Source organism: Thalassophryne amazonica, chromosome 12 (genome assembly GCF_902500255.1).
Source record: "Thalassophryne amazonica chromosome 12, fThaAma1.1, whole genome shotgun sequence".
Taxonomy (NCBI): Eukaryota; Metazoa; Chordata; class Actinopteri; order Batrachoidiformes; family Batrachoididae; genus Thalassophryne; species Thalassophryne amazonica.
The window spans coordinates 32,234,484-32,261,441 of NC_047114.1; the positions used below are offsets into that span (position 1 = coordinate 32,234,484).

Consider the following 26,958-nt stretch of genomic DNA (forward strand, 5'->3'; position numbering starts at 1 on the left):
TGTGTGTGTGTGTGTGTGTGTGTGTGTGTGTGTGTGTGTGTGTGTGTGTGTGTGTGTGTGTGTGTGGTGTGTGTGTACTCAACAAAAATATAAACGCAACACTTTTGGTTTTGCTCCATTTTGTATGAGATGAACTCAAAGATCTAAAACTTTTTCCACATACACAATATCACCATTTTCCCTCAAATATTGTTCACAAACAGTCTAAATCTGTGATAGTGAGCACTTCTCCTTTGCTGAGATAATCCATCCCACCTCACAGGTGTGCCATACCAAGATGCTGATTAGACACCATGATTAGTGCACAGGTGTGCCTTAGACTGCCCACAATAAAAGGCCACTCTGAAAGGTGCCGTTTTGTTTTATTGGGGGGGGGGGGGGGGATAACCAGTCAGTATCTGGTGTGACCACCATTTGCCTCATGCACTGCAACACATCTCCTCGCATAGAGTTGAAGAGAACACATCTCCAACGTGCCAATCGCCAGCGAATGTGAGCATTTGCCCACTCAAGTCGGTTACGACGAACGAACTGGAGTCAGGTCGAGACCCCATATGAGGACGCACGAGCATGACGATGAGCTTCCTGAGACGGTTTCTGACAGTTTGTGCAGAAATTCTTTGGTTATGCAAACTGATTGTTTCAGCAGCTGTCCGAGGGCTGGTCTCAGACGATCTTGGAGGTGAACATGCTGGATGTGGAGGTCCTGGGATGGTGTGGTTACACGTGGTCTGCGGTTGTGAGGCTGGTTGGATGTACTGCCAATTCTCTGAAACGCCTTTGGAGACGGCTATGGTAGAAGAAATGAACATTCAATACACGAGCAACAGCTCTGGTTGACATTCCTGTTGTCAGCATGCCAATTGCATGCTCCTTCAAATCTTGCGACATCTGTGGCATTGTGCTGTGTGATAAAACTGCACCTTTCAGAGTGGCCTTTTATTGTGGGCAGTCTAAGGCACACCTGTGCACTAATCATGGTGTCTAATCAGCATCTGATATGGCCACACCTGTGAGGTGGGATGGATTATCTCAGCAAAGGAGAAGTGCCTCACTATCACAGATTTAGACTGGTTTGTGAACAATATTTGAGGGAAATGGTGATATTGTGTATGTGGAAAAAGTTTTAGATCTTTGAGTTCATCTCATACAAAATGGGAGCAAAACCAAAAGTGTTGCGTTTATATTTTTGTTGAGTATATATATATTCTTCTTTTTGTTATGTCATGGGACTGCATAGGGTTGGCAGAGTTTACAAACTGAATCTCAGGGCTATTTTAATGAGATGAGACTGTTTTCCTGGTTCATCTCTTGGTATTTTAAGACTTTGTGGTGGAAGGATAGAGGGTTGCTTGATTTTAAATGAATTTAATTGCTGTTTTAATTTGGAGGTGGTATTGGATTAATTCTGCAGCAATACCAGTCTAAGTGCACCTTATTCTGTCAGATTTGATAAATAAAGCAGAATAGGTCCTGAATAGTACTTGTCTGGGAACACTAAGTACTGTGTGCAGATTTCAGAAGTGGAGTTGTTACTAAGGGCACCTGGTGTAAAATCTAGGCCAAATCCCATTTCAGATCTGCACCTGGTATGCTTTGCTGAGCCCAAGCAATTGGCCAAATTCTGCTCGGTAGGCATTATTTGAACTTTTTAGGTGAAGGTGTAATATACTTTGGATTGGCTATTTGTTATGGGTAGGTTGGTGGTTAGCAATGCTGTCTTCTCTGTATGGAGTTCACATGTTCTCTCCATGTCTATGTGATTTTCCTTTGACCACTCCAATTTCCTCTTATTAAAAAATAAACATGCTCAATGGGGTCTGCTCCTTTCTCTGCCCCTGACCAAGGCAGTGTCTGCATCTGGAGTTGGTCCCCGGGCACCGGACTGTGGCTGCCCACTGCTCCTGGTGGTTAGATTGTGTCTAACTGTAATTAAGATGGGTTAAATGCAGAGGACTAATTTTGTTGGAATAATTTGTCAAATTTAGATGTTTGCTAAATGGTTCCAAACTCCTCTGTATACTAGGGATGGGACGACTAGTCATAATAATCAACTATGACTAGCTAACATGTGACTAATCAACTATTTTTATAAGTCAACTAGTCAAAAGCCATTAATTAAGTTCATTTAACCCCTAAGCCCTGGTCCCACCAAATAACGAAGGAAGAGCAGTGTTGCCAAAGTAACTTTGAAAAGTTACTTCATTAGTTACTTTATACAGTTATATTTTACAGTTACTTCATTAACAGCTGTGGACAACTTGTCAGCAGCTGCTGAATGTAATTAATAAAGTAACTCACAGTCTAACTTGGTTATTGCTAAGATTGTTCAATCTTAAGTGTAACCAAGTTAGATTACTAATTACCTTATTAGGTTAATTATGGAGTTCCACAAGGTTCTGTGCTAGGACTGATTTTATTCAATTTATACATGCTTCCCTTAGGCAGTATTATTAGAAAGCATTGCTTAAATTTTCATTGTTACGCAGATGATACCCAGCTTTATCTATCCATGAAGCCAGAGGACACACACCAATTAGTTAAACTGCAGGAATGTCTTTCAGACATAAAGACATGGATGACCTCTAATTTCCTGCTTTTAAGTTATTGTACTTGGCCCCACAAATCTTAGAAACATGGTATCTAACCAGATCCTTACTCTGGATGGCATTACCCTGACCTCCAGTAATACTGTGAGAAATCTTGGAGTCATTTTTGATCAGGATATGTCCTTCAATGCGCATATTAAGGAAATATGTAGGACTGCTTTTTTGCATTTGCGCAATATCTCTAAAATTAGGTCTTGTCTCAGAGTGATGCTGAAAAGCTCATTCATGCATTTATTTCTTCTAGGCTGGACTATTGTAATTCATTATTATCAGGTTGTCCTAAAAGTTCTCTGACAAGCCTTCAGTTAATTCAAAATGCTGCAGCTAGAGTACTGACGGGGACTAGAAGGAGAGAGCATATCTCACCCATATTGGCTTCTCTTCATTGGCTCCCTGTTAATTCCAGAATAGAATTTAAAATTCTTCTTCTTACTTATAAGGTTTTGAATAATCAGGTCCCATCTTATCTTAGGGACCTCATAGTACCATATCACCCCAATAGAGCGCTTCGCTCTCAGACTGCAGGCTTACTTGTAGTTCCTAGGGTTTGTAAGAGTAGAATGGGAGGCAGAACCTTCAGCTTTCAGGCTCCTCTCCTGTGGAACCAGCTCCCAATTCAGATTAGGGAGACAGACACCCTCTCTACTTTTAAGATTAAGCTTATAACTTTCCTTTTTGCTAAAGCTTGTAGTTAGGGCTGGATCAGGTGACCCTGAACCATTCCTTAGTTATGCTGCTATAGCCTTAGACTGCTGGGGGGTTTCCATGATGCACTGAGTGTTTCTTTTTATTCACCTCTTTTTGCTCTGTATGCACCACTCTGCATTTAATCATTAGTGACTGATCTCTGCTCTCTTCCACAGCATGTCTTTTTCCTGATTCTCTCCCCTCAGCCCCAACCAGTCCCAGCAGAAGACTGCCCCTCCCTGAGCCTGGTTCTGCTGGAGGTTTCTTCCTGTTAAAAGGGAGTTTTTCCTTCCCACTGTCGCCAAGTGCTTGCTCATAGGGGGTCGTTTTGACCGTTGGGGTTTTTCTGTAATTATTGTATGGCTTTTGCCTTACAATATAAAGCGCCTTGGAGCAACTGTTTGTTGTGATTTGGCGCTATATAAATAAAATTGATTTGATTTGATTTGATTAGTTACATTACTTATTAGTTGCAAGTTTTCGGCAGATTCTAATAAAGTAATTGCATAAAGCTGCTAATGAAGTAACTACATAAAGTAACTGTATAAAGCAACTTAAAAAAGTAACTAAAAAAGTAAGTAAAGTAACTTTTCAAAGTTACTTTGGCAACATTGAGGATGAATAATGAGCCACGCAGCATGTTTTTTTTTTTTTTTTTTTTTTTTGCTACGAGAGAATTTATTCAACTATTGTAGGAGAATAGTGGCTCTGAGACACTCTTAGAGGCAGTATCTTCAGTTAACGAGGCTCATCTCTGAGCATGGCCCTACTTTCAAGATTTAGCTCCAACAGTGCGGGACAGTTTTTGTACGAGTTTCTACGATGACTAACGAGGATTATAGAGGCATGTTTGTGGTGCTGACGTTGTTGTATGGCTGGGGGGCCTGGCTGCCTTTTTGTTTCTGTCTTTTGTTTTTCCTTCCAGGTGGCTTGCATTTGGGACTGAGTGGCTGTGTAGCTGAGTTTATCAGGACCTCACCCTGATCACCTGAGGCTGATCACCTGCGGCTCGTCAGGACTCACAGCTGTGGTGCATCTACATGGATTGGTACATGGTGGCATTTAAGACTGGAGTACACAGTGTGTATTTGCCAGAGACTCGACCTTGTGACCAGACGGGTGAGATCGTTGTCTCGGGAGCCATCTCATCATCAGTGGATGCAGAGAACGTCCAGGTTTGATGCATGGTCTGTGAAAGAGGAGAGGGTGAGGTCTCACGCTCGTCAGCACACTTCCTGAGGTACGTTAGATTTTGTGACTAACATTTATACAGTCAGTAAATGTGGTGTCCCTCACACCTTATTATATTGAGCTGTATGTTGGTCATTTAAATCAGCTTCCACTGCAGTGGAGTTTTGTGAACTGGATGTTCCATGCCTGCAGGGTGGGAAGCTGATTAGTAATTAAGCCAGGAAGTGTTTGCTGTTTGTGCACCTTTGAGCGTTCTCTCTGTGTGTTGAGTGTGGACTCACATAATGATTCCTTCTTTCACAGACTCGGTTTGTCGCGGCCACCTGGGGGGTGTCGGTGGGGTCCTTGGGTCCGAACCAGTTCTGGCTCCGGACCGTTAGCGCTCCTGGGAGTGCACCGCAATCCACCACGCCAGACCGCGCACTTTTATATTTTTCACAGCACTGTTATGTTCATTAAACTCTGTTATCCTTTGTACCATGCTCTGCTTATTTTATACTGGGTCCTTCAAACGCTGGTCGGTTCTCCGGGCTGCGTCCGACACATAATAGACGTGGCTGCTAAAAACCCATTATCCGAGTGTCTGGCAGCTACGGGGTCCTGAGAGGCTATTTTTGGAGCAGCTGCCCTCTTGCGCACACAATTCCACCTCCTCTGAGCGCAGGACGCTGTATATAAAATAATTATTTTGTAGCTGATTAATCATTTTCCGTCAAACTTTGGACATTGAAAGCAACTCTAATCGCATCTGGAATCACAGAAGACCGTTTCATCTGGACGCTTTTTTTCCTCTCTTTCCTGCTCCATGATGAACGTATTTCGGATCAACTTAAAGGTAACTATTTTTTTTAAACGTAACTATATATATATATATATATATATATATATATATATATATATATATATATATATATATATATATATATATATATAAACATGCAACTGTTTTACCAAGCTATAGCTTGGTAAAACAGTTGCATGTCCATTCCTAGCTGTAAAAGTATGTCTATGATAGATTTAATATCTTGTTAATGGATCAGATTGAGCTCTGCTGTGTGTGCGCACTGGCACAATGACTTGTGTGCAAAACGAGCATTTAGGCACAACGCCAGCTCACAAAAGAGTGATTTTGCAGTCAATAATGGACGAACACAAAGTTAAAAGTTGGATCACAGTGTCAAAATGGCTGTGTGTTTAAAACCGTGAAAGAAATAATGTCAGTAAAGTTGCGAGGAGTGCAGAGCTGCCCAGGAACACAGAACGATGGTCCACAAAAGAGCGATTTTGCAAACATAACACAAAGTTAAAAGTTCAATTCAATTCAATTTTATTTATATAGCGCCAAATCACAACAAACAGTTGCCCCAAGGAGCTTTATATTGTAAGGCAAGGCCATACAATAATTATGTAAAAACCCCAAAGGTCAAAACGACCCCCTGTGAGCAAGCACTTGGCGACAGTGGGAAGGAAAAACTCCCTTTTAACAGGAAGAAACCTCCAGCAGAACCAGGCTCAGGGAGGGGCAGTCTTCTGCTGGGACTAGTTGGGGCTGAGGGAGAGAACCAGGAAAAAGACATGCTGTGGAGGGGAGCAGAGATCAATCACTAATGATTAAATGCAGAGTGGTGCATACAGAGCAAAAAGAGGTGAATAAAAAGAAACACTCAGTGCATTATGGGAACCCCCCAGCAGTCTAAGTCTATAGCAGCATAACTAAGGGATGGTTCAGGGTCACCTGATCCAGCCCTAACTATAAGCTTTAGCAAAAAGGAAAGTTTTAAGCCTAATCTTAAAAGTAGAGAGGGTGTCTGTCTCCCTGATCCGAATTGGGAGCTGATTCCACAGGAGAGGAGCCTGAAAGCTGAAGGCTCTGCCTCCCATTCTACTCTTACAAACCCTAGGAACTACAAGTAAGCCTGCAGTCTGAGAGCGAAGCGCTCTATTGGGGTGATATGGTACTATGAGGTCCCTAAGATAAGAAGGGACCTGATTATTCAAAACCTTATAAGTAAGAAGAAGAATTTTAAATTCTATTCTAGAATTAACAGGAAGCCTTCTAGTCCCCGTCAGTACTCTAACTGCAGCATTTTGAATTAACTGAAGGCTTTTCAGGGAACTTTTAGGACAACCTGATAATAATGAATTACAATAGTCCAGCCTAGAGGAAATAAATGCATGAATTAGTTTTTCAGCATCACTCTGAGACAAGACCTTTCTAATTTTAGAGATATTGCGTAAATGCAAAAAAGCAGTCTTACATATTTGTTTAATATGCGCTTTGAATGACATATCCTGATCAAAAATGACTCCAAGATTTCTCACAGTATTACTAGAGGTCAGGGTAATGCCATCCAGAGTAAGGATCTGGTTAGACACCATGTTTCTAAGATCTGTGGGGCCAAGTACAATAACTTCAGTTTTATCTGAGTTTAAAAGCAGGAAATTAGAGGTCATCCATGTCCTTATGTCTGTAAGACAATCCTGCAGTTTAGCTAATTGGTGTGTGTCCTCTGACTTCATGGATAGATAAAGCTGGGTATCATCTGCGTAACAATGAAAATTTAAGCAATGCCGTCTTATAATACTGCCTAAGGGAAGCATGTATAAAATGAATAAAATTGGTCCTAGCACAGAACCTTGTGGAACTCCATAATTAACCTTAGTCTGTGAAGAAGATTCCCCATTTACATGAACAAATTGTAATCTATTAGATAAATATGATTCAAACCACCGCAGCGCAGTGCCTTTAATACCGATGGCATGCTCTAATCTCTGTAATAAAATTTTATGGTCAACAGTATCAAAAGCAGCACTGAGGTCTAACAGAACAAGCACAGAGATGAGTCCACTGTCTGAGGCCATAAGAAGATCATTTGTAACCTTCACTAATGCTGTTTCTGTACTATGATGAATTCTAAAACCTGACTGAAACTCTTCAAATAGACCATTCCTCTGCAGATGATCAGTTAGCTGTTTTACAACTACCCTTTCAAGAATTTTTGAGAGAAAAGGAAGGTTGGAGATTGGCCTATAATTAGCTAAGATAGCTGGGTCAAGTGATGGCTTTTTAAGTAATGGTTTAATTACTGCCACCTTAAAAGCCTGTGGTACATAGCCAACTAACAAAGATAGATTGATCATATTTAAGATCGAAGCATTAAATAATGGTAGGGCTTCCTTGAGCAGCCTGGTAGGAATGGGGTCCAATAGACATGTTGATGGTTTGGATGAAGTAACTAATGAAAATAACTCAGACAGACAATCTGAGAGAAAGATTCTAACCAAATACCGGCATCACTGAAAGCAGCCAAAGATAATGATACGTCTTTGGGATGGTTATGAGTATTTTTTTCTCTAATAGTTAAAATTTTATTAGCAAAGAAAGTCATGAAGTCATTACTAGTTAAAGTTAAAGGAATACTCGGCTCAATAGAGCTCTGACTCTTTGTCAGCCTGGCTACAGTGCTGAAAAGAAACCTGGGGTTGTTCTTATTTTCTTCAATTAGTGATGAGTAGTAAGATGTCCTAGCTTTACGGAGGGCTTTTTTATAGAGCAACAGACTCTTTTTCCAGGCTAAGTGAAGATCTTCTAAATTAGTGAGACGCCATTTCCTCTCCAACTTACGGGTTATCTGCTTTAAGCTGCGAGTTTGAGAGTTATACCACGGAGTCAGGCACTTCTGATTTAAAGCTCTCTTTTTCAGAGGAGCTACAGCATCCAAAGCTGTCTTCAGTGAGGATGTAAAACTATTGATGAGATACTCTATCTCACTTACAGAGTTTAGGTAGCTACTCTGCACTGTGTTGGTATATGGCATTAGGGAACATAAAGAAGGAATCATATCCTTAAACCTAGTTACAGCGCTTTCTGAAAGACTTCTAGTGTAATGAAACTTATTCCCCACTGCTGGGTAGTCCATCAGAGTAAATGTAAATGTTATTAAGAAATGATCAGACAGAAGGGAGTTTTCAGGGAATACTGTTAAGTCTTCAATTTCCATACCATAAGTCAGAACAAGATCTAAGATATGATTAAAGTGGTGGGTGGACTCATTTACATTTTGAGCAAAGCCAATTGAGTCTAATAATAGATTAAATGCAGTGTTGAGGCTGTCATTCTCAGCATCTATGTGGATGTTAAAATCGCCCACTATAATTATCTTATCTGAGCTAAGCACTAAGTCAGACAAAAGTTCTGAAAATTCACAGAGAAACTCACAGTAACGACCAGGAGGACGATAGATAACAACAAATAAAACTGGTTTTTGGGACTTCCAATTTGGATGGACAAGACTAAGAGTCAAGCTTTCAAATGAATTAAAGGTCTGTCTGGGTTTTTGATTAATTAATAAGCTGGAGTGGAAGATTGCTGCTAATCCTCCGCCTCGGCCCGTGCTACGAGCGTTCTGGCAGTTAGTGTGACTCGGGGGTGTTGACTCATTTAAACTAACATATTCATCCTGCTGTAACCAGGTTTCTGTAAGGCAGAATAAATCAATATGTTGATCAATTATTATATCATTTACTAACAGGGACTTAGAAGAGAGAGACCTAATGTTTAATAGACCACATTTAACTGTTTTAGTCTGTGGTGCAGTTGAAGGTGCTATATTATTTTTTCTTTTTGAATTTTTATGCTTAAATAGATTTTTGCTGGTTATTGGTGGTCTGGGAGCAGGCACCGTCTCTACGGGGATGGGGTAATGAGGGGATGACAGGGGGAGAGAAGCTGCAGAGAGGTGTGTAAGACTACAACTCTGCTTCCTGGTCCCAACCCTGGATAGTCACGGTTTGGAGGATTTAAGAAAATTGGCCAGATTTCTAGAAATGAGAGCTCCTCCATCCAAAGTGGGATGGATGCCGTCTCTCCTAACAAGATCAGGTTTTCCCCAGAAGCTTTGCCAATTATCTATGAAGCCCACCTTATTTTTTGGACACCACTCAGACAGCCAGCAATTCAAGGAGAACATGCAGCTAAACATGTCACTCCCGGTCCGATTGGGGAGGGGCCCAGAGAAAACTACAGAGTCCGACTTTGTTTTTGCAAAGTTACACACCGATTTAATGTTAATTTTAGTGACCTCCGATTGGCGTAACCGGGTGTCATTACTGCCGACGTGAATTACAATCTTACCAAATTTATGCTTAGCCTTAGCCAGCAGTTTCAAATTTCCTTCAATGTCGCCTGCTCTGGCCCCTGGAAGACAATTGACTATGGTTGCTGGTGTCGCTAACTTCACATTTCTCAAAACAGAGTCGCCAATAACCAGAGTTTGATTCTCGGTGGGTGTGTTGCCGAGTGGGGAAAAACGGTTAGAAATGTGAACGGGTTGGCGGTGTACACGGGGCTTCTGTTTAGGGCTACGCTTCCTCCTCACAGTCACCCAGTCGGCCTGCTTTCCCGGCTGCTCGGGATCTGCCAGAGGGAAACTAACGGCGGCTAAGCTACCTTGGTCCGCACCGACTACAGGGGCCTGGCTAGCTGTAGAATTTTCCACGGTGCAGAGCCGAGTCTCCAATTCGCCCAGCCTGGCCTCCAAAGCTACGAATAAGCTACACTTATTACAAGTACCATTACTACTAAAGGAGGCCGAGGAACAACTAAACATTTCACACCCAGAGCAGAAAAGTGCGGGAGAGACAGGAGAAGCCGCCATGCTAAACCGGCTAAGAGCTAGTAGCTGCGCTAAGCTAGCGGATTCCTAAAAACACGCAAAGTGAATAACGTGTAAATAATTTAGAGGTGATTCAGCAGAGGGAGTGCTTTAGTTAAGGCACGTGAAGATTACACTGTGAAACAAATCATTGTCTAGGTAACTAGATCAATCTAACTGCGTAGATTAAACAGCTAACAGATACAGCAAAACACCGCTGTGCTCCGGAACAGGAAGTGATACAATACCGCAGTGAGAGCCAACCACCAGTAGAGGCAAGCAAGGTTGTATCACAGTGACTGTAAGCCGCGGAAGAAATAAAGATTTAATTTTTTTAAAGTGATCCACAGTTGTGGCAGCGGGTGTATACGAGGGCTGTCTGTAAAGTATAGGTCCTTTTTATTTTTTTCTAAAACTATATGGATTTCATTCATATGTTTTTATGTCAGACATGCTTGAACCCTCGTGCGCATGCGTGAGTTTTTCCATGCCTGTCGGTGACGTCATTCGCCTATGAGCACTCCTTGTGGGAGGAGTCGTCCAGCCCCTCGTCGGAATTCCTTTGTCTGAGAAGTTGCTGAGAGACTGGCGCTTTGTTTGATCAAAATTTTTTCTAAACCTGTGAGACACATCGAAGTGGACATGGTTCGAAAAATTAAGCTGGTCTTCAGTGAAAATTTTAACAGCTGATGAGAGATTTTGAGGTGATTCTGTCGCTTTAAGGACTTTTCACGGTGCGAGACGTCGCGCAGCGCTCTCAGGCGGCGTCATCAGCCTGTTTCAAGCTTAAAACCTCCACATTTCAGGCTTTATTGATCCAGGACGTCGTGAGAGAACAGAGAAGTTTCAGAAGAAGTCGGTTTCAGCATTTTATCCGGATATTCCACTGTTAAAGGAGATTTTTTTAATGAAAGACGTGCAGGCGGATTGCAGCGTCGGCTCGCAGCCACCGCGACGCTCCGCCACAGGAAAAACACCTCTGTTGGAAGCCTTGAGGACAAGTTGGAACATCTCCAGCTGATAAACAATTTCTCATATACTCACTCCACTGAAAGCCATCAAAAGCCGCCTGGATTTTACAAATGGCTATCAACACGGAGGTGTTTTTCCTGTGCCACCGCGCCACGTCGGCTGCGTCCCGACGCGCGGACCCGTCCGCACGTCTTTCATTAAAAAAAGCTCCTTTAACAGTGGAATATCCGGATAAAATGCTGAAACCGACTTCTTCTGAAACTTCTCTGTTCTCTCACGACGTCCTGGATCAAATGAGCCTGAAATGTAGAGGTTTTAAGCTTGAAACAGGCTGATGACGCTGCCTGAGAGCGCAGCGCGACGTCTCGCACCGTGAAAAGTCCTTAAAGCGACAGAATCACCTCAAAATCTCTCATCAGCTGTTAAATTTTCACTGAAGACCAGCTTAATTTTTCGAACCATGTCCACTTCGATGTGTCTCACAGGTTTAGAAAAAATTTTGATCAAACAAAGCGCCAGTCTCTCAGCAACTTCTCAGACAAAGGAATTCCGACGAGGGGCTGGACGACTCCTCCCACAAGGAGTGCTCACAGGCGAATGACGTCACCGACAGGCATGGAAAAACTCACGCATGCGCACGAGGGTGCAAGCATGTCTGACGTAAAAACATATGAATGAAATCCATATAGTTTTTGAAAAAAATAAAAAGGACCTATACTTTACGGACAGCCCTCGTATAATTAAAGTGGCCACCCCATTGCGGTGGTTTTCTTTTTTTTTTTAAGTGATCCACAGTTGCGGCAGCGCACACTCACTCAGTGCAGCATCTTTTTTTGGACGGCGTTTAAAAAATGTGACATCTTGAATGGATGCTGTGAGTTGAAAACCCACACTTTAAAGGGACCAAGTGTTTGAGGGCTGGAGGTTTGGACCAAACCCATACCTAAACGTGCGCCAACGTTGCGTTATCATGGCGCTACATGGATCATATGTGGCTTGACGTGGATCATATGCGGTGACACGAGCCATTCGAGGCTGGACGGGGCTCAAATGACAGGTCGGTTGTGGCTCACTAGAGGCACATGCAAGGTACAGAGAGGCACCTTAGTAGCGGATACGTGGCGGCTTAAAACGTGGATCATTCTTCAAATAATCACTGACACACCCATGCGTGGTTCATTATTCATGGCTTATTATTCGGTGGGGCTGAGGCATTAAAAGAATAGACCTGCTGGAGCTGCCACCACTCCCTTCACTCAGTGAAGAAAGGGTGTGAACCTTAGCGGGTGAATTAGTCAGCTCAAACGGGTCGTCTGCACCTAGTAAATAAATGCAGGTATTGTCTTCATGCTAATGCTGTTTTTTTTTTGTATTTGAGAGTTTGTGTTTATATTTGTTAAAATAAATGTCACATTTGAGTTTCACCATGAAGATTAGACATTCAATGTCAAATTTAGTCGCCAACTAGTCAATGACTAATGACCAGAGGTGGGACGAAGTCACCATCAAGTCACTCTGTCTGAAGTCATGAATCAGCAAGACTCAAGTCAGCTTGCAAACAATTGGTGGTCATTATGACTTGAGACTTGAATTGGGACTTGCCAATTCATGACTTGAGAGTGACGTGATGGTGACTTCGTCCCACCTCTGCTAATGACTAATGGACTAGTTGACTAATGATTTTCGTTAGTCATCCCAACCCCACTTTATACTATGACTGCATTAAAAAATGTGCCCGTCTCACTCTCTCTCTAAGGCATTGAAGACAGCTCACTGTGGCATTTCTCTGTCTGAGTTGGAGGCCTCTGTGGCATCACCCTTCACCTCATCCACCTCAAACATCTCCTGTGTCCCTACCCTCATCAGGTATCAGCTTATGGTTCATCAGCAGCACACATGGCATCCATAGAGGGGACAGAAATCTAGATGTGCTGGGATATATTGAAGCACAGTGGTGCATTGCTGCCATTCTGTTTAGCAGACCCACACACATCAGGACTATTCCTGTCTAAAGTGTGCTGTTCTCGTCCAGTGACTCACACGCACACAGTTCACATGAGTCTGAGTAATCTGAGATCAGCCCTTCTGATTAAAACTTGACTTGGCGTCTCATGACTTTACAGTATGTCACTGAGTTTTACTTCACAACAATGAAATTTACAACTTCTGCTTGTGTGAACCTGTCAACAGCAGTACCAAATGTAACCAACAGGGGCATGATGATACTGTTCATTGTAATCCACACAGTAAAGCTTTTACACTTTGACTCACAATATCTGACTGAAAACACTACTGTACAACACAGTTCCTTCTTTATTTCAATTATATACTGCTCAAAAAATGAAAGAAACACTTTTTAATCAGATTGTAGCATCAAGTCAATTCAACCTCTATTATATTGATCTGGTCCATTAAGTAATAGAGGGGGTTGTTAATCAGTTTCAGCTGATTTGGTGTTAATGAAATTAACAACAGGTGCACTAGAGGGGAACAATAAGATGACTCCAAAACAGGAATAGTTTTACAGGTGGAGGCCACTGACATTTTTTACATCCTCATCTCTTCTGATTTTTCATTAGTTTTGCATTCATCCAGGGTTAGTGTCACTACTGGTTGCAAGGTGTGGTATCTAGACCCTACAGAGGTTGCACAGGTAGTCCAACAACTCCAGGTGGCACATCAATACACTCCATTGCCAGAAGGTTTGCTGTGTCTCCCAGTACAGTGTCAAGGAGCATGAAGGAGATTCTAGGAGACAGGCAGTTACTCTAGGAGAGTAGAAGGTCCTTAACCCATCAGTAGGACCGATATCTGCTGCTTTGTGCAAGGAGGAACAGGAGGAGCACTCCCACTTCTCTACAAAATGATCTCCAGCAGGACACTGGTGTGAATGTCTCTGACCAAACAATAGGAAACAGACTTCATGAGGGCCTTGTGGCCTGATGTCCTGTGATGGGTCCTGTGCTCACTTGCTGGCACTGTGGAGCTTGATTGGCATTTGCTGTAGAACAGCAGAATTGGCAGGTCATTCACTGGTACTCTGTGCTTTTCACAAATGACAGCAGGTTCAACCTGAGCACATGTGACAGATGCGAAAGGGTCTGGAGATGCCGTGGAGAACATTATACTGCCTGTAACATCATTCAGGATGACCGGTTTGGTGGTGGGTCAGTAATCATCTGGGGATGCATGTCCCTGGAAGGACACATGGACCAAACAGGAACCCCGACTGTTTTCAACATGTTCCTTTAATTTTTTTAAGCAGTGTACATATTTTACATCTGATTACATGAAAAAATTATTTTTTATTTTAATAATGTTTTTTCCTCAAGTACCTGCCGCTAACTGTGTGACTCTCCACAGGGAGGGCCGAGCTGCCCTCACGACTTCTTTCTACGTCTTCAAGTTCATGGCTCTGTACAGCATCATCCAGTACCTCAGCGTCATCCAGCTGTACTCGGTAAACACACTGCTGCTCATTCATTCATTCAAGTTCTATACCTAGTTAGTCCAATCAATGGTCACGGTGACCTGGAGCCTATCCCAGCAATCATAGGGCGAGAGGCAGGGTACACCCTGGACATGACAGCACTCTATCGCAGGGCCACACATAAACAGGTAAACTCATTTACACACACCTACGATCAATTTAAGGTTTCCAGTTCACCTAACCTGTACTTCTTTGGGATTGGGTGGAAGCCAGAGCACCCGGAGAGAACACAGAATGTGCAAATTCCACGCAGAAAGGACCAGGCGGGAAGCAATCCCACAACTTTCTTGCTATGGGGCAACAGTGCTAAACACGAAGTCATCATGCTTCCCGAATTCAGTTCAATTCTATTTATTTACACTTTGTTGAACCATAATATAAGTCGCTCTAAGGTGCTTCATGTGAGTAAGGTCTAACTGTACCCACTGTCAGAGCAAGAACATTGGCATCAGTGATCAGGATAAACTCCCTCAGGTGTTTCTTTATTGTTTTGTTTTGGAAGAAACCTCAAGCAGACCAGACTCAGTGGGGTTGACCACCTGCTCCTTGAACATACTAACAATAACAACACTAGAGCATTGCGCTCATAGAGAGCCAACACTAGTTTCTTATTGCACAAATTCTTACCTTGGAAAAATTTTCAAGGTGAATGTCCTGTTAGAAGTGACTTTTTATAAGCTAAAATATAATATAAAATATAGATCAAAATGACTTTTCAATGTTAAAATCAAATATTCGCTAAATCTGCAATACGGATCAAATTTGGATCAAACTGAGTCTATTCAAAGAGTGCCAGTTTGCACCTCATTGTCACAAATGAGAGTGATTGAGGCACTTTTGAGGTATAATGCAAAATGTACACCTGATGGGCTTTTTAATAGTAATTTCAAATGCCCATAAAATCCAGATCAGATCCGGATCAAACTTTGTTACGTGATAGTGAGTGGCAGTCTGCACCTCACTTTCAAATATGAGAGTGATTGGGGCACGTTTGATTGAGACATAATGTAAAATATACATTAAATAGGGTTTTCAATGTTAAATTTAAACAGTCTCACAATCTGAATTCCTCATCAGTCGAGAAACCATACCGTTACGTATGATACCATCCTATATAGCGCTTTCAAATATGAAAGAATTTCAATCTTTTGTGGCTGTTATGAATTTTTAAAAATGCCTTCAGTGTTAAAGGATAGCGATTTTCCAATTTTCCAAGATTTTTCCTGACTTTGACCGATGACCTTGAAAATTTAATCAGTTCTTGTCTATCAAGATAAGTCCCTTCGGCTGCTCCCTTGTTTGCACTTGGGGTTGCCACAGCAAATCCAAGGTGGATCTGCATGTTGAATTGGCACAAGTTTTACGCCGGATGCCCTTCCTGACGCAACTCCACATTACACAGAGAAATGTGGCAGGATTTGAACCCGGAACCTTCTGAACTGAAACCAAGTGCATTAACCACTTGGCCACCACCCCTGCTATACTATCAAGATATGAATCCTTTGTAAAAAAAAAAAAAAAAAAAAATCATAATGATATATGAAAAATTGTGAGTTACAAATTAGCAATCCTGATGGCAAGATCAAAGGAATCAATATCAGCGATCGAAGACTAAAGGCATGATCAAAGAAATCAGAATCAAATGCCAAAGAAAGGCAAGATCCCTGTCCTTTTAAGATATCCTACTGCCAAAAAAGGACAGACCTCCACAAAGGTTATTTTGGTTTCTTATAAATGAGAGGTCACACATAAAAAGTGCTATAAATCTGACGCCATTCATCTGATATAATTGCACTCACATTAAAGGTGACATTCTTCCACTGCCATGTATTTAAATTTGCTTTAAAGTTCAATATGCTGTGATACGTGGCTGAAATAATATCTTTTTTTTCACTGCACAAATATTTACGGCCCTAACTGTGAATAAAAGAGAAACCCTGATGTGACACGTTATATTGTAACTGGACGCTTGTCTGTTGGATTAATGAATAACTAATGAACAGCAGACAGCAGTTTGTTCAACATGTTAGTAAAGTTGCACCTATTATTGGCACGCCTGCTTCGTTCTGCTGAGTTATGAGTACTGAGGTGGTTCCCACATCAGATACAGAGAGTTCACGGGTACAGACGTGAGCAGCAAGCAGAAGCAAGTCAGACGTCTGAAGAGATGTGGGGGGTTGTTCGTGGATTAGTCGTGAAACAAAGGCTGTGGCCATAAAGTGACACGTTTGCGTTGTGTTCTGCGGTAGTGTGATTGTGGGCGATTGCTAATTCAGCCACCAGCGCATAATGTGATTCCATTCATTCATATTGGAGTCTCATTTGTTATGTGTCGGACGCGGTTGGAGCACCGACCCAGCGTTTGACAGGACCCAGCACGAAATAAGCAGAGCACGGTTCAAAAGATAACAGAATTTAATAATCATAATGAGTGCAGTGATAAACAACCAAAAATGTCCGCGGTCTGGTGAGGTGAAAACACGGCGCGCTCTCAGCAGCGCAAACGGTCCGGAGCCACAGCAGTTCGGACCCAGGGACCCCGCCGACACCCCCCAGGTGGCCGCGACAAACCGAGTCTATGAAGAAAGAAAACATGAGGTGAGTCCAACACTCTCCACCCAGAGAGACACAGCTCAAAGGTGCACACAATCAGCAAACACTTCCTGGCTTAAATATATATCAGCTTCTCACCCTGCAGGCACGGAACAACTCAGTTCAAATCTCCACTGCAGCAGAAGCTGATTAGACAATTAGCATAACGTGACAGCTCAATACAACAAGGTGTGAGGGACACCAAATCCACTGTCATTACTTCATAAAAGTCACCAAAACCAAATTACCTCAGGAAGTGTGCTGAAGAGCGTGAGACCTCACCCAATCCTTCTTCACAGACTGTGGCGTCAAACCTGGAGCGGTCTCTGCGTCCGTAATGGTGAGATTGTTCTCCCGATGCCGATCTCACACGTCTGCTCACAAGGTCGAGTCTCTGGCAATCACACACTGTGCATTCAAGGCTTAAGTGCAGCAATCTCTGATCAAGACAGATACACCACAGCTGTGAGTCCTGATGACCTGCACGTGAAAACAAGCCTCAGGTGTTCAGGGTGAGGTCCTAATGCTCAGCCACTCAGTCCTGAATGCATACCACCTGGTGGGAGAAACAGAAAACTAAAACAAAGCCAGCCAAACACCCCAGCACACAACACTCATTTACAGAATACAGGTTTGCAATTATGAATATAATGATTAATTTTCTTCTTTATGTTGTAGATCTTCAGTAATTTGGGAGATTTCCAGTTCCTTTTCATTGACATCTTCATCATTCTCACCATCGTCTTTACAAGTAAGTAGCATGGAAGCGAGCTCAGAAGGTCAGAATGAAGCATCACTACAAACATTTGACTGTCTGCTTTGTGTTTAGTGAGTTTGAACCCTGCATGGAAGGAGCTGGTGTGGCGCCGCCCGCCATCCAGTCTGACTTCGGGCCCATTGCTCTGCTCGGTTCTGATCCAGATCCTAACCTGCTTGGCTTTTCAGTTGGTGGGTTACTTCTTAGTACAACAGCAGAGCTGGTATGAGATCTGGACGCCCGAGTCAGAGTGAGTAACCGTTCGGTCATGTCTTCGTCGGCATTGGTAACACCAGGTGAAGTCGAACAGTACTTCATTTATGCCCCGGTCACACAGCAATGGTGATAGCTGGACGAAGGATAAAAACACAAAAAGAGCGCCTTGGGGCAACTGTTTGTTGTGATTTGGCGCTATATAAAAAAAAAAAAAGTTGATTGATTGAAAAAGTCAAAAAATGGGTGAGAAAAGGTGGACGAAACAGAATTTAAAATGAAATTCGTTGATGTCTGCGAAGATTTCAACAAATGATTGAATGAAACAACTAAACAAATTTACATTTCAATTTATTTTCATTTATATAGCGCCAAATCACAACAAAGCTGCCTCAAGGCACTTTACACAAGTAAGGTCTAACCTTACCAACCCCCAGAACAAGCACACAGGAGACAATCATAAGGAAAAACTCCCTCTGATGACTTGAGGAAAAAACCTCAAGCAGACCAGACTCACAGGGGTGACCCTCTGCTTGGGCCATGCTAGCGACACAATTGACAAAACAATTGACAAAAACAAATATACAGGAAATGTTGACCCTCCTGCACAGGACAGGAGGGTTGCAGAAACAGACACCACACCCATCTCTGGATGGAGCCGTACCTCAAACAAAGAGAAAAAAACAGAATCAGGCATCAGAAAGACAACAAATACAGTATAATTTATCAGCATTAAGCAACAACAAAAACAGAAGAAGTACTAAGGTGATCACCAGCCACTAGCCCTAAGCTCCACTAAAAGACCCAGACTTTAGATAAAGTTGAGGCCGCGGCACGCTCCGTTTCCTAATAAAATGAATAAGGAAACAAAACCAAACCAAAACAAAAGCGAAAGGAATGTTGACCTTGATGCTTTAAACAAAATCAAAACAAAACATTTACGATGACGTGACCAAAAGCGGGTATAAAACCGAGTGCAGCCAGCCTAGTCCTCATGTCTGCAGTACCTGCAAGTGTGAGATTTTGTTTGCCTTGACAACAGGTGAGAGATTTTGTTTGTTTTCAGAACAAGTTTAGTTTTTCTTCACATTCTGAGTTCTCACGGCGTGTCTGTACCTTGTTGTACACTTTATTTGTAATAGTACTTGTCCTGATGAGTACCTTTGACAAATCCATGACATCAGCCATGGGAAACTGTCTGTGTTACACAAAGGCTGCTGTTGAAGACACGCACATGCAGGTCAGCCACAAACAGTTGAAACGTGCGTAAATAATTAAAGTAGTTGATAAAATGCTCTTAATGCTATTGTTTCTGTGTGAAAACATTGCTTTTTCATCCCCAAAATGAAGAGTTCATTAGCAATACAAGGATGTTTCGTTCAGCTCGCCGAAGCTTCAGTTAGTGGTTCGTTCAGATATCGTTGCGTTCGTCAACATTCGTTCAATACGTCGGACTTGAGAGGTTGAACGAAGTTGGACGAAAGTCAAGCGAAATGCTAACATTATTAAAACTATCCATCCATCCATTTTCTTCCGCTTTATCCGGAGTCGGGTCGCAGGGGCAGCAGCTCAAGCAAAGCCGCCCAGACCTCCCGATCCACACACACCTCCCCCAGCTCCTCCGGGGGAACCCCAAGGCGTTCCCAAGCCAGCCGAGAGATGTAGTCCCTCCAGCGTGTCCTGGGTCTTCCCCGGGGCCTCTTCCCAATGGGATGTGCCCGGAACACCTCTCCAGCGAGGCGTCCAGGGGGCATCCGGAAAAGATGCCCGAGCCACCTCAACTGACTCCTTTCAACGTGGAGGAGCAGCGGCTCAACTCCGAGCTACTCCCGAGTGACCGAGCTCCTCACCCTGTCTCTAACGGAGCACCCAGCCACCCTGCGGAGGAAACTCATCTCGGCCGCTTGTATTCATGATCTCGTTCTTTCAGTCATGAGCCAAATCTCATGACCATAGGTGAGGATTGGAACGTAGATCGATCGGTAAATCGAGAGCTTTGCCCCCCTACTCAGCTCTCTCTTCACCACGACGGTCCGATACAGCGACCGCATCACTGCAGATGCTGCACCGATCCGTCTATCGATCTCATGCTCCATCTGTCCCTCACTCGTGAACAAGACCCCGAGATACTTAAACTCCTCCAGTTGAGGCAAGGACACTCCACTGACCTGAAGAGGGCAAAGCACCTTTTTCCGGTCGAGAACCATGGCCTCGGATTTGGAGGTGCTGATTTTCATCCCGGACGCTTCACACTTGGCTGCAAACTGCCCCAGTGCACGCTGAAGGTCCTGATTTGACGAAGCCAACAGAACCACATCGTCCGCAAACAGCAGAGACGAGATTCTGTGGTTCCCAAACCAGACCCTCTCTACACCCTGGCTGCGCCTAGAAATTCTGTCCATAAAAATAATGAACAGAACCGGTGACAAAGGACAGCCCTGGCAGAGGTCAACGTGCACTGGAAACAGGTTTGACTTACTACCGGCAATGCAAGCCAAGCTCCTGCTGTGGTCGTACAGGGACCGGATAGCCCTTAGCAAAAGACCCCAGACCCAATACTCCAGGAGCACCCCCACAGGGTGCCCCGAGGGACACGGTCGAACGCCTTCTCCAGATCCACAAAACACATGTGGACTGGTTGGGCAAACTCCCATGAACCCTCGAGCACCCAATGGAGCGTGTAGAGCTGGTCCAGTGTGCCGCGACCAGGACAAAAACCACACTGCTCCTCCTGAATCCGAGGTTCGACCATTGGTCGAATTCTCCTCTCCAGTACTCTGGAATAGACCTTACGGGGGAGGCTGAGGAGTGTGATCCCCCTATAGTTGGAACACACCCTCCTGTCCCCCTTTTTAAACAGAGGGACCACCACCCCGGTCTGCCAATCCAGAGGCACTGTCCCCGATCGCCACGCGATGTTGCAGAGGCATGTCAGCCAAGACAGTCCCACAACATCCAGAGCCTTAAGGTACTCAGGATGGATCTCATCCACCCCAGGAGCCTTGCCACCGAGGAACTTTCTAACCACCTCGGTGACTTCAGCCTGGGTAATGGATGAGTCCGCCTCTGAGTCCCCAGTCTCTGCTTCCTCTTCGGAAGACGTGACGATGGGATTGAGGGTCGGGCCTTAGCCCATGGGGCCCAGCCGGGCTCAGCCCGAAAGAGCGACATGGGCCTGGCGTCCTGTGGGTTCACCACCTGCAGAGGGGGCCATGGGGGTCAGGTGCAGAGAGGATTGGATGGTGGTCGAGGGCGGGTGGCCCGGCGGCCCAGTCCATACTCACAGCCCCTGGCTGTTGGGATGTGGAATTATTAAAACTAATCAAACAATAACAAACCATGAAGAACAAAAGCAAAATGAAATACAAACAAACTGAGGTCATTGGCGGCATTCGTTCAAAATTTTTCAACATTTTAAAAATTCTGACGAAGTGCCAGCCGAGGGAACAAAGATGAAGGAAGGTTAAACAATGCCTCTGAAAAGTTAAGGAAAGTCCAGATTTCTTGTTTCTTTTGGGCTTTGTTGTCCTTCACTAGTGCTGTGTATATACATTCAATGAAATGTGTCCTCTGCATTTAACCCATCCTAATGTAGCAGGATAAAATCCGGATTGAAAAGATGTTCCCACTAGCTTAGCTAACGGGGAATTCCACTTTGGCTGACCTGGTAGAGTTCTGGTGTTTAGTGCGAGCAGTCCGGGGTTCAATCCCACTGCCATCCTGGCCACAAAGTTCCTACGGTCACGCTAATTACAGTTAGACACAATCCAACCACTAGGAGCAGCGGGCTGCCACAGTCTGGCACCCGGGGGCCAAATCCAGATGTCAAGACGCTGCCTTGGTCGGGGCAGAAAAGGAGCAGACCCTAAATAAGGATGTTTTTGATTGTGGGAGGAAAGACTGCCTGGAGGAAACCCACACAGACACAGGGAGAACATGCAAACTCCACACAGAAAGGGCGAAAAGCGATCCCATGACCTTATTGCTGTCAGGCACCAGTGCTAACCACCACTGTGCCAGCTTTTTCCAGGACATACAGTAATGGATCATGCCCAGAGAAACTTGCCACATGAACAAATTCTCATAGCTGATAACATTCTCGCCCTTTATTTATTTGTCTGTCTGTTAGCAGATTTATGTCAAAACTACTGCACAGATTTTGACGAAATCTTCACCACAGATCGATAGGCCAAAATAGCAATCAAAAAACATGCTTATTTTGGGTCTGCTCCTTTCTCTGCCACTGACCAAGGCAGCATCTACATCTGAAGTTGGTCTCTGGGTGCTGAACTGTGGCTGCCCACTGCTCCTAGTGGTTAGATTGTGTCTAACTGTAATTAGGATGGGTTAAATGCACAGGACAAGTTTTGGTGTATGTATGCATGTGCAATGACAATAAAGGCTCTATTCTATTCTATAGGCAATGGGAGATTCCATTAAATTTTGGAGGTGATCCAGATTCTGGATCAAGATTTCACTTTATATAGGCAGGTTTACGTCAAAACTACTGCACGGGTTTTGACGAAATCTTCACTACAGATCGATAGGTCAAAATATTAATCAAAAAACATGCTTATTTGGGATCTGCTCCTTTCTCTGCCCCTGACCAAAGCAGCATCTACATCTGGAGTTGGTCCCCGGGCACTGAACTGTGGCTGCCCACTGCTCCTAGTGGTTGGATTGTGTCTAACTGTAATTAGGATTGGTTAAATGCAGAGGACAAATTTCATTGTATGTGTGTGCAATGACATAGATATTCTATCTATTCTATATAGGCAGGTTTACATCAAGACTACTGCATGGGTATTGACAGAATCTTCACCACAGATTGATATTAGGCTGTGGGAGAGTCCATTAAATTTTGGAGGTGATCCGGATCCGGATTCTGGATCAAGATTTCACTTAATATAGGCTTCTAAGTATTATGTCAAAACTACTTCACGGATTCTCATCAAATTTTCACCACAGATAGATATTATGCCACGGAAGACTCCACTGAATTTTGGAGGTGATCTAGATCCGGATACTGGATCAGGATTTCAATTTGTACACTTCACTTTGTCGGATTTTGAGGATGACATCAAAACTACTTCAAGGATATGACATCCTCCACGTCGAAAGGAGTCAGTTGAGGTGGCTCGGGCATCTTTCCGGATGCCCCCTGGACGCCTCGCTGGAGAGGTGTTCCGGGCACGTCCCACTGGGAGGAGGCCCCGGGGAAGACCCAGGACACGCTGGAGGGACTACATCTCTCGGCTGGCTTGGGAACGCCTTGGGGTTCCCCTGGAGGAGCAAGGGGAGGTGTGTGTGGATCGGGAGGTCTGGGTGGCTTTGCTTGAGCTGCTGCCCCCGCGACCCGACTCCGGATAAAGCGGAAGAAAATGGATGGATGGATGGATGGATATGACATCACGATGTAAAACCAAGGTCAGGAAGATACTATTTTGTTTCAGCTTGTGAATTAAATATCAGATTGCAACATTTTGATCAGTTGGACCATTCTTGATCAGTATGCAATTATTGCATTGTGTTATGAAATCCGGATCCGGGTCCGGGTCATGATGTAAATCTCATATCTTTTATTTTGAGTCCTCGTCAACCCTTGGTGGATGTCAGAAATCTCTGCTTGGTCTTGTTTCTCTGCTGCCATGGTCTGTATTCATGAGACGGATCTCAAAAGAATCTAAATAGTCAAAACAATATTGCATAAAGAGCAAAAAGAACTGTATACTTTTTAAATTTTATGTCAAAACAGAGCATTTGACAATTTTTTTTTTTACAACTGTCCAGATTCACACTTTTCTTTGCTCCACTCTGCAGTGCCTGTAATATTTCCAGTAGTATCACCAATGCAAATAGTACCAGCAATACAACAGTTGTGGATGAGAAAAACATCAAGAACTATGTGAACACCACGATCTTCTACATTTCCTGCTTTCAGTACTTGGCTATGGGCGTCATCTTCTCTAAGGGGAAACCCTTCAGACAGCCGACCTACAAGAACTGTAAGCTTTGTTTTGTGCCACTGAAGTAGAATTATGTCAGAATAGGGTATATTCAAATATAACAGATAACTCTTGAAGTATTTTGATGTACCTTACTACATATTCTGTGAATGTGAATCAGACTTGTTTGTACTATATAATTACATTTTGTAGTTCGTCTAAGAGCTTTAGATTAGAAATGACAAAATAATGAACATTTTGTTGAAGAAGCTGAAAATTTCAGGATCGGTTCAGAAAAATGTTTAGAATCAGAAATCTCCCCCCCCCTCCCCCCCAAGATAGTGTCCACCCTTTCTTTCTTAGAAAGTGCCTTTTGATTAAAGTGTGTCATATGTTTTAGAGCATGAGAAAGTCTGTGCCATTATTTAGAGCTTATCATATTTTCCAGAGTATAAGTTGCAATTTTTTTTGCCTAGTTCAAGAGGTCTTGTGTCCAGTGTGACTTGTATTCCGAAAAATCACTATTCCATACATTTTATTCCAGTGGAAATGAGAAACACAACATTAAACCATCTTTCAGAAGAAGAAAAATGTTATTTGTTCTTAAGAAATAATGTTTTAGTTTTTATTTTTTAACTGGAGGATGCAACAAGCTTGTCCATTTTGCCAAAAATTCATTGCAGCAACTCAAAATGGTACTCAGTAGTTTGTATGGCCCCCACATGCTTGTATGCATGCCTGACAACACTGGGGCATGCTCCTAATGAGATGACGGATGGTGTCTTGGGAGCTCTCCTCTCAAATCTCAATGGCCGGAATCATGGAGCTGAATTTGCCATAAAACATCAGAATGGGCAAGTCCGCCACTGTCGCCCTGTGCTTTTCACAGATGAGAACAGGTTCATATGTGTCATAAACCTGCAATGCAATTAGATTGAAAACTCTGCGGCAGTACATGACCCAGTGACCCTTAATTGGAGTAAGTGGGAATAAAAAATGAATGAAAGAATAACTACAATGGCAACAATGTTGGATTCCAATATCATTACCATCTTCTTTTCAGACATTTATAGTATGTGAAACCTCCAGATAATAGTTGCAAAGAATTTCCCATGCCTTAATTTATATATTTAGACACTTAAACTAGCTTTTTAACCTTCTAGAAGGAAAGATATGCATAAATAGGTGAAAATGGTAGCCAATTTGGATGCCATCTTGGATTATGAAAATACCATAAGGGGGATTTTTGTGGACTTTTATTTTATGTTTCTACGTATTATTCTGGACCTATCCTGAAAATTTCAGCTTGTTAAACAAAATTTCCATTTTTAATTGCTAAGATTCTAACTGGCCCTCGTGAATGTGTAGTTGTTGAAAAGATCAATGGCCTCCAGTGGCCACCATTACCCTCCAATTTGCAAAAGCTTCACAAGTAACTTCACTGGCTTGTCCATCATCTGTTTTATTATTGTCCATCTTAAAAGATGTCAACATGGTTCAAAACAGGAGGTTCACTGGCCACCTGTATCCATCAGAACACAAACTTTCAGAGCTGAACACACAGTAGTTTTTATTTGGATGGCAGTTGGGTTACTTACAGAAATCTTGTGGACCCACTGACTGACTGACTCCACTAATCCAGTGCTTGTCTGGCTAATCACAGAGAATTTGAAAAGCACAGTAGAAGTAAGATTCACTGAATTTCTCTCTTTTGGTTTCCTCAGGGCCCTTCATGATGTCCTGCATTTTTCTGTATATATTTCTCCTCGTTGTCATGCTTCATCCTGTTCCAGGGATTGATGAATTTTTGGAGGTAAGCCTTTATAACTCTCTGTGTGTGTGTGGGGGGGGGGGGGGCATGGTAGCTTGGCAGTTAGTGCTGTTGCATCACAACAAGAAAGTCCTGGGATTGTTTATTATCCAGTCCTTTCTGTGTGGTGTCTGCATGTTCTCCCCGTGTTCCTGCGGGTTCCCTCCAGGTGCTCTGGCTTCCTCCCACTTCCAAATCATGCAGGTTAGGTGAACTGGAAACTCTAAATTCTAATCCAATTACATTTTTTCATGAATGTGATTAGTTAATCGTGTGACATAATCATGCATATAATATCTATGGAACTGAACAAAATATTAGACCGGTGGCCAAAAATGTATTACTCCGTGCCCTGACTGGTGTTCTGATGAGATGTCATTACTGCTGAATGTGATTTCTGTCCTCCACGTGCAACAGCACACACGCGGACAAAAGTGCATACGCGCACAACTATGCATGCGCTCGCAACTGTGCATGCGCAGTATTGTCAGGACGCAGAACTTTTGAGACTCGCAATTCATCAGAACACCACCTGTGCACTCTGCTAGCTGTTAGCTCAGAATAAGAGAGTCGCGTGCCGCCGCCGAAGTGGGTGAATTTAAGCTACTGTAATAAAGTATTGATGTGGATTCTGATACAGAATTACTATTTCACATTTGATGGATTTTCACTTTTGATGGATTACTCCACGCCCTGACCGCTGTGGGAGAGATGGCTCGCTTCTTCACGGTAAGCCTCACCGACCGAATTACAGAAAAATAAACCGTGCAAACAATGCAATTGGATTAGAATGGAATAACCCCCTTGTGTCTGATGATGTGTCGGACGTTCATGCTGTTATATATGGTCGGAAATATCCATTTTATCGGTGACGCATAGTGGAGCTGGTAAAAAGGAGTTTTCTTGGCTCCTTAAAGCGCTATTTTCGACCGTATATCCCAGCATGAACGTCCGACACATCATCAGACACAAGGGGGTTATTCCCTAATTGACCGTAGGTGAGAGTAGGAATGGTTGTCACTATGTTCGAAGCAGTAA

The 26,958-nt window shown here is 43.3% G+C and overlaps 1 protein-coding gene across 1 annotated transcript in view; it reads left to right on the forward strand.

Annotated features, from left to right (window-relative positions):
* LOC117521198 (probable cation-transporting ATPase 13A3) overlaps positions 1-26,958 on the forward strand; it is a 94,566-nt gene that overhangs the window by 61,733 nt on the left and 5,875 nt on the right. The window contains exons 14-19 of the mRNA XM_034182545.1: positions 12,870-12,979; positions 14,477-14,573; positions 17,874-17,946; positions 18,025-18,202; positions 23,986-24,170; positions 25,835-25,923. Coding sequence (XP_034038436.1) covers positions 12,870-12,979; positions 14,477-14,573; positions 17,874-17,946; positions 18,025-18,202; positions 23,986-24,170; positions 25,835-25,923 — 732 coding nt within the window. The remainder of the gene's footprint in view (positions 1-12,869; positions 12,980-14,476; positions 14,574-17,873; positions 17,947-18,024; positions 18,203-23,985; positions 24,171-25,834; positions 25,924-26,958) is intronic.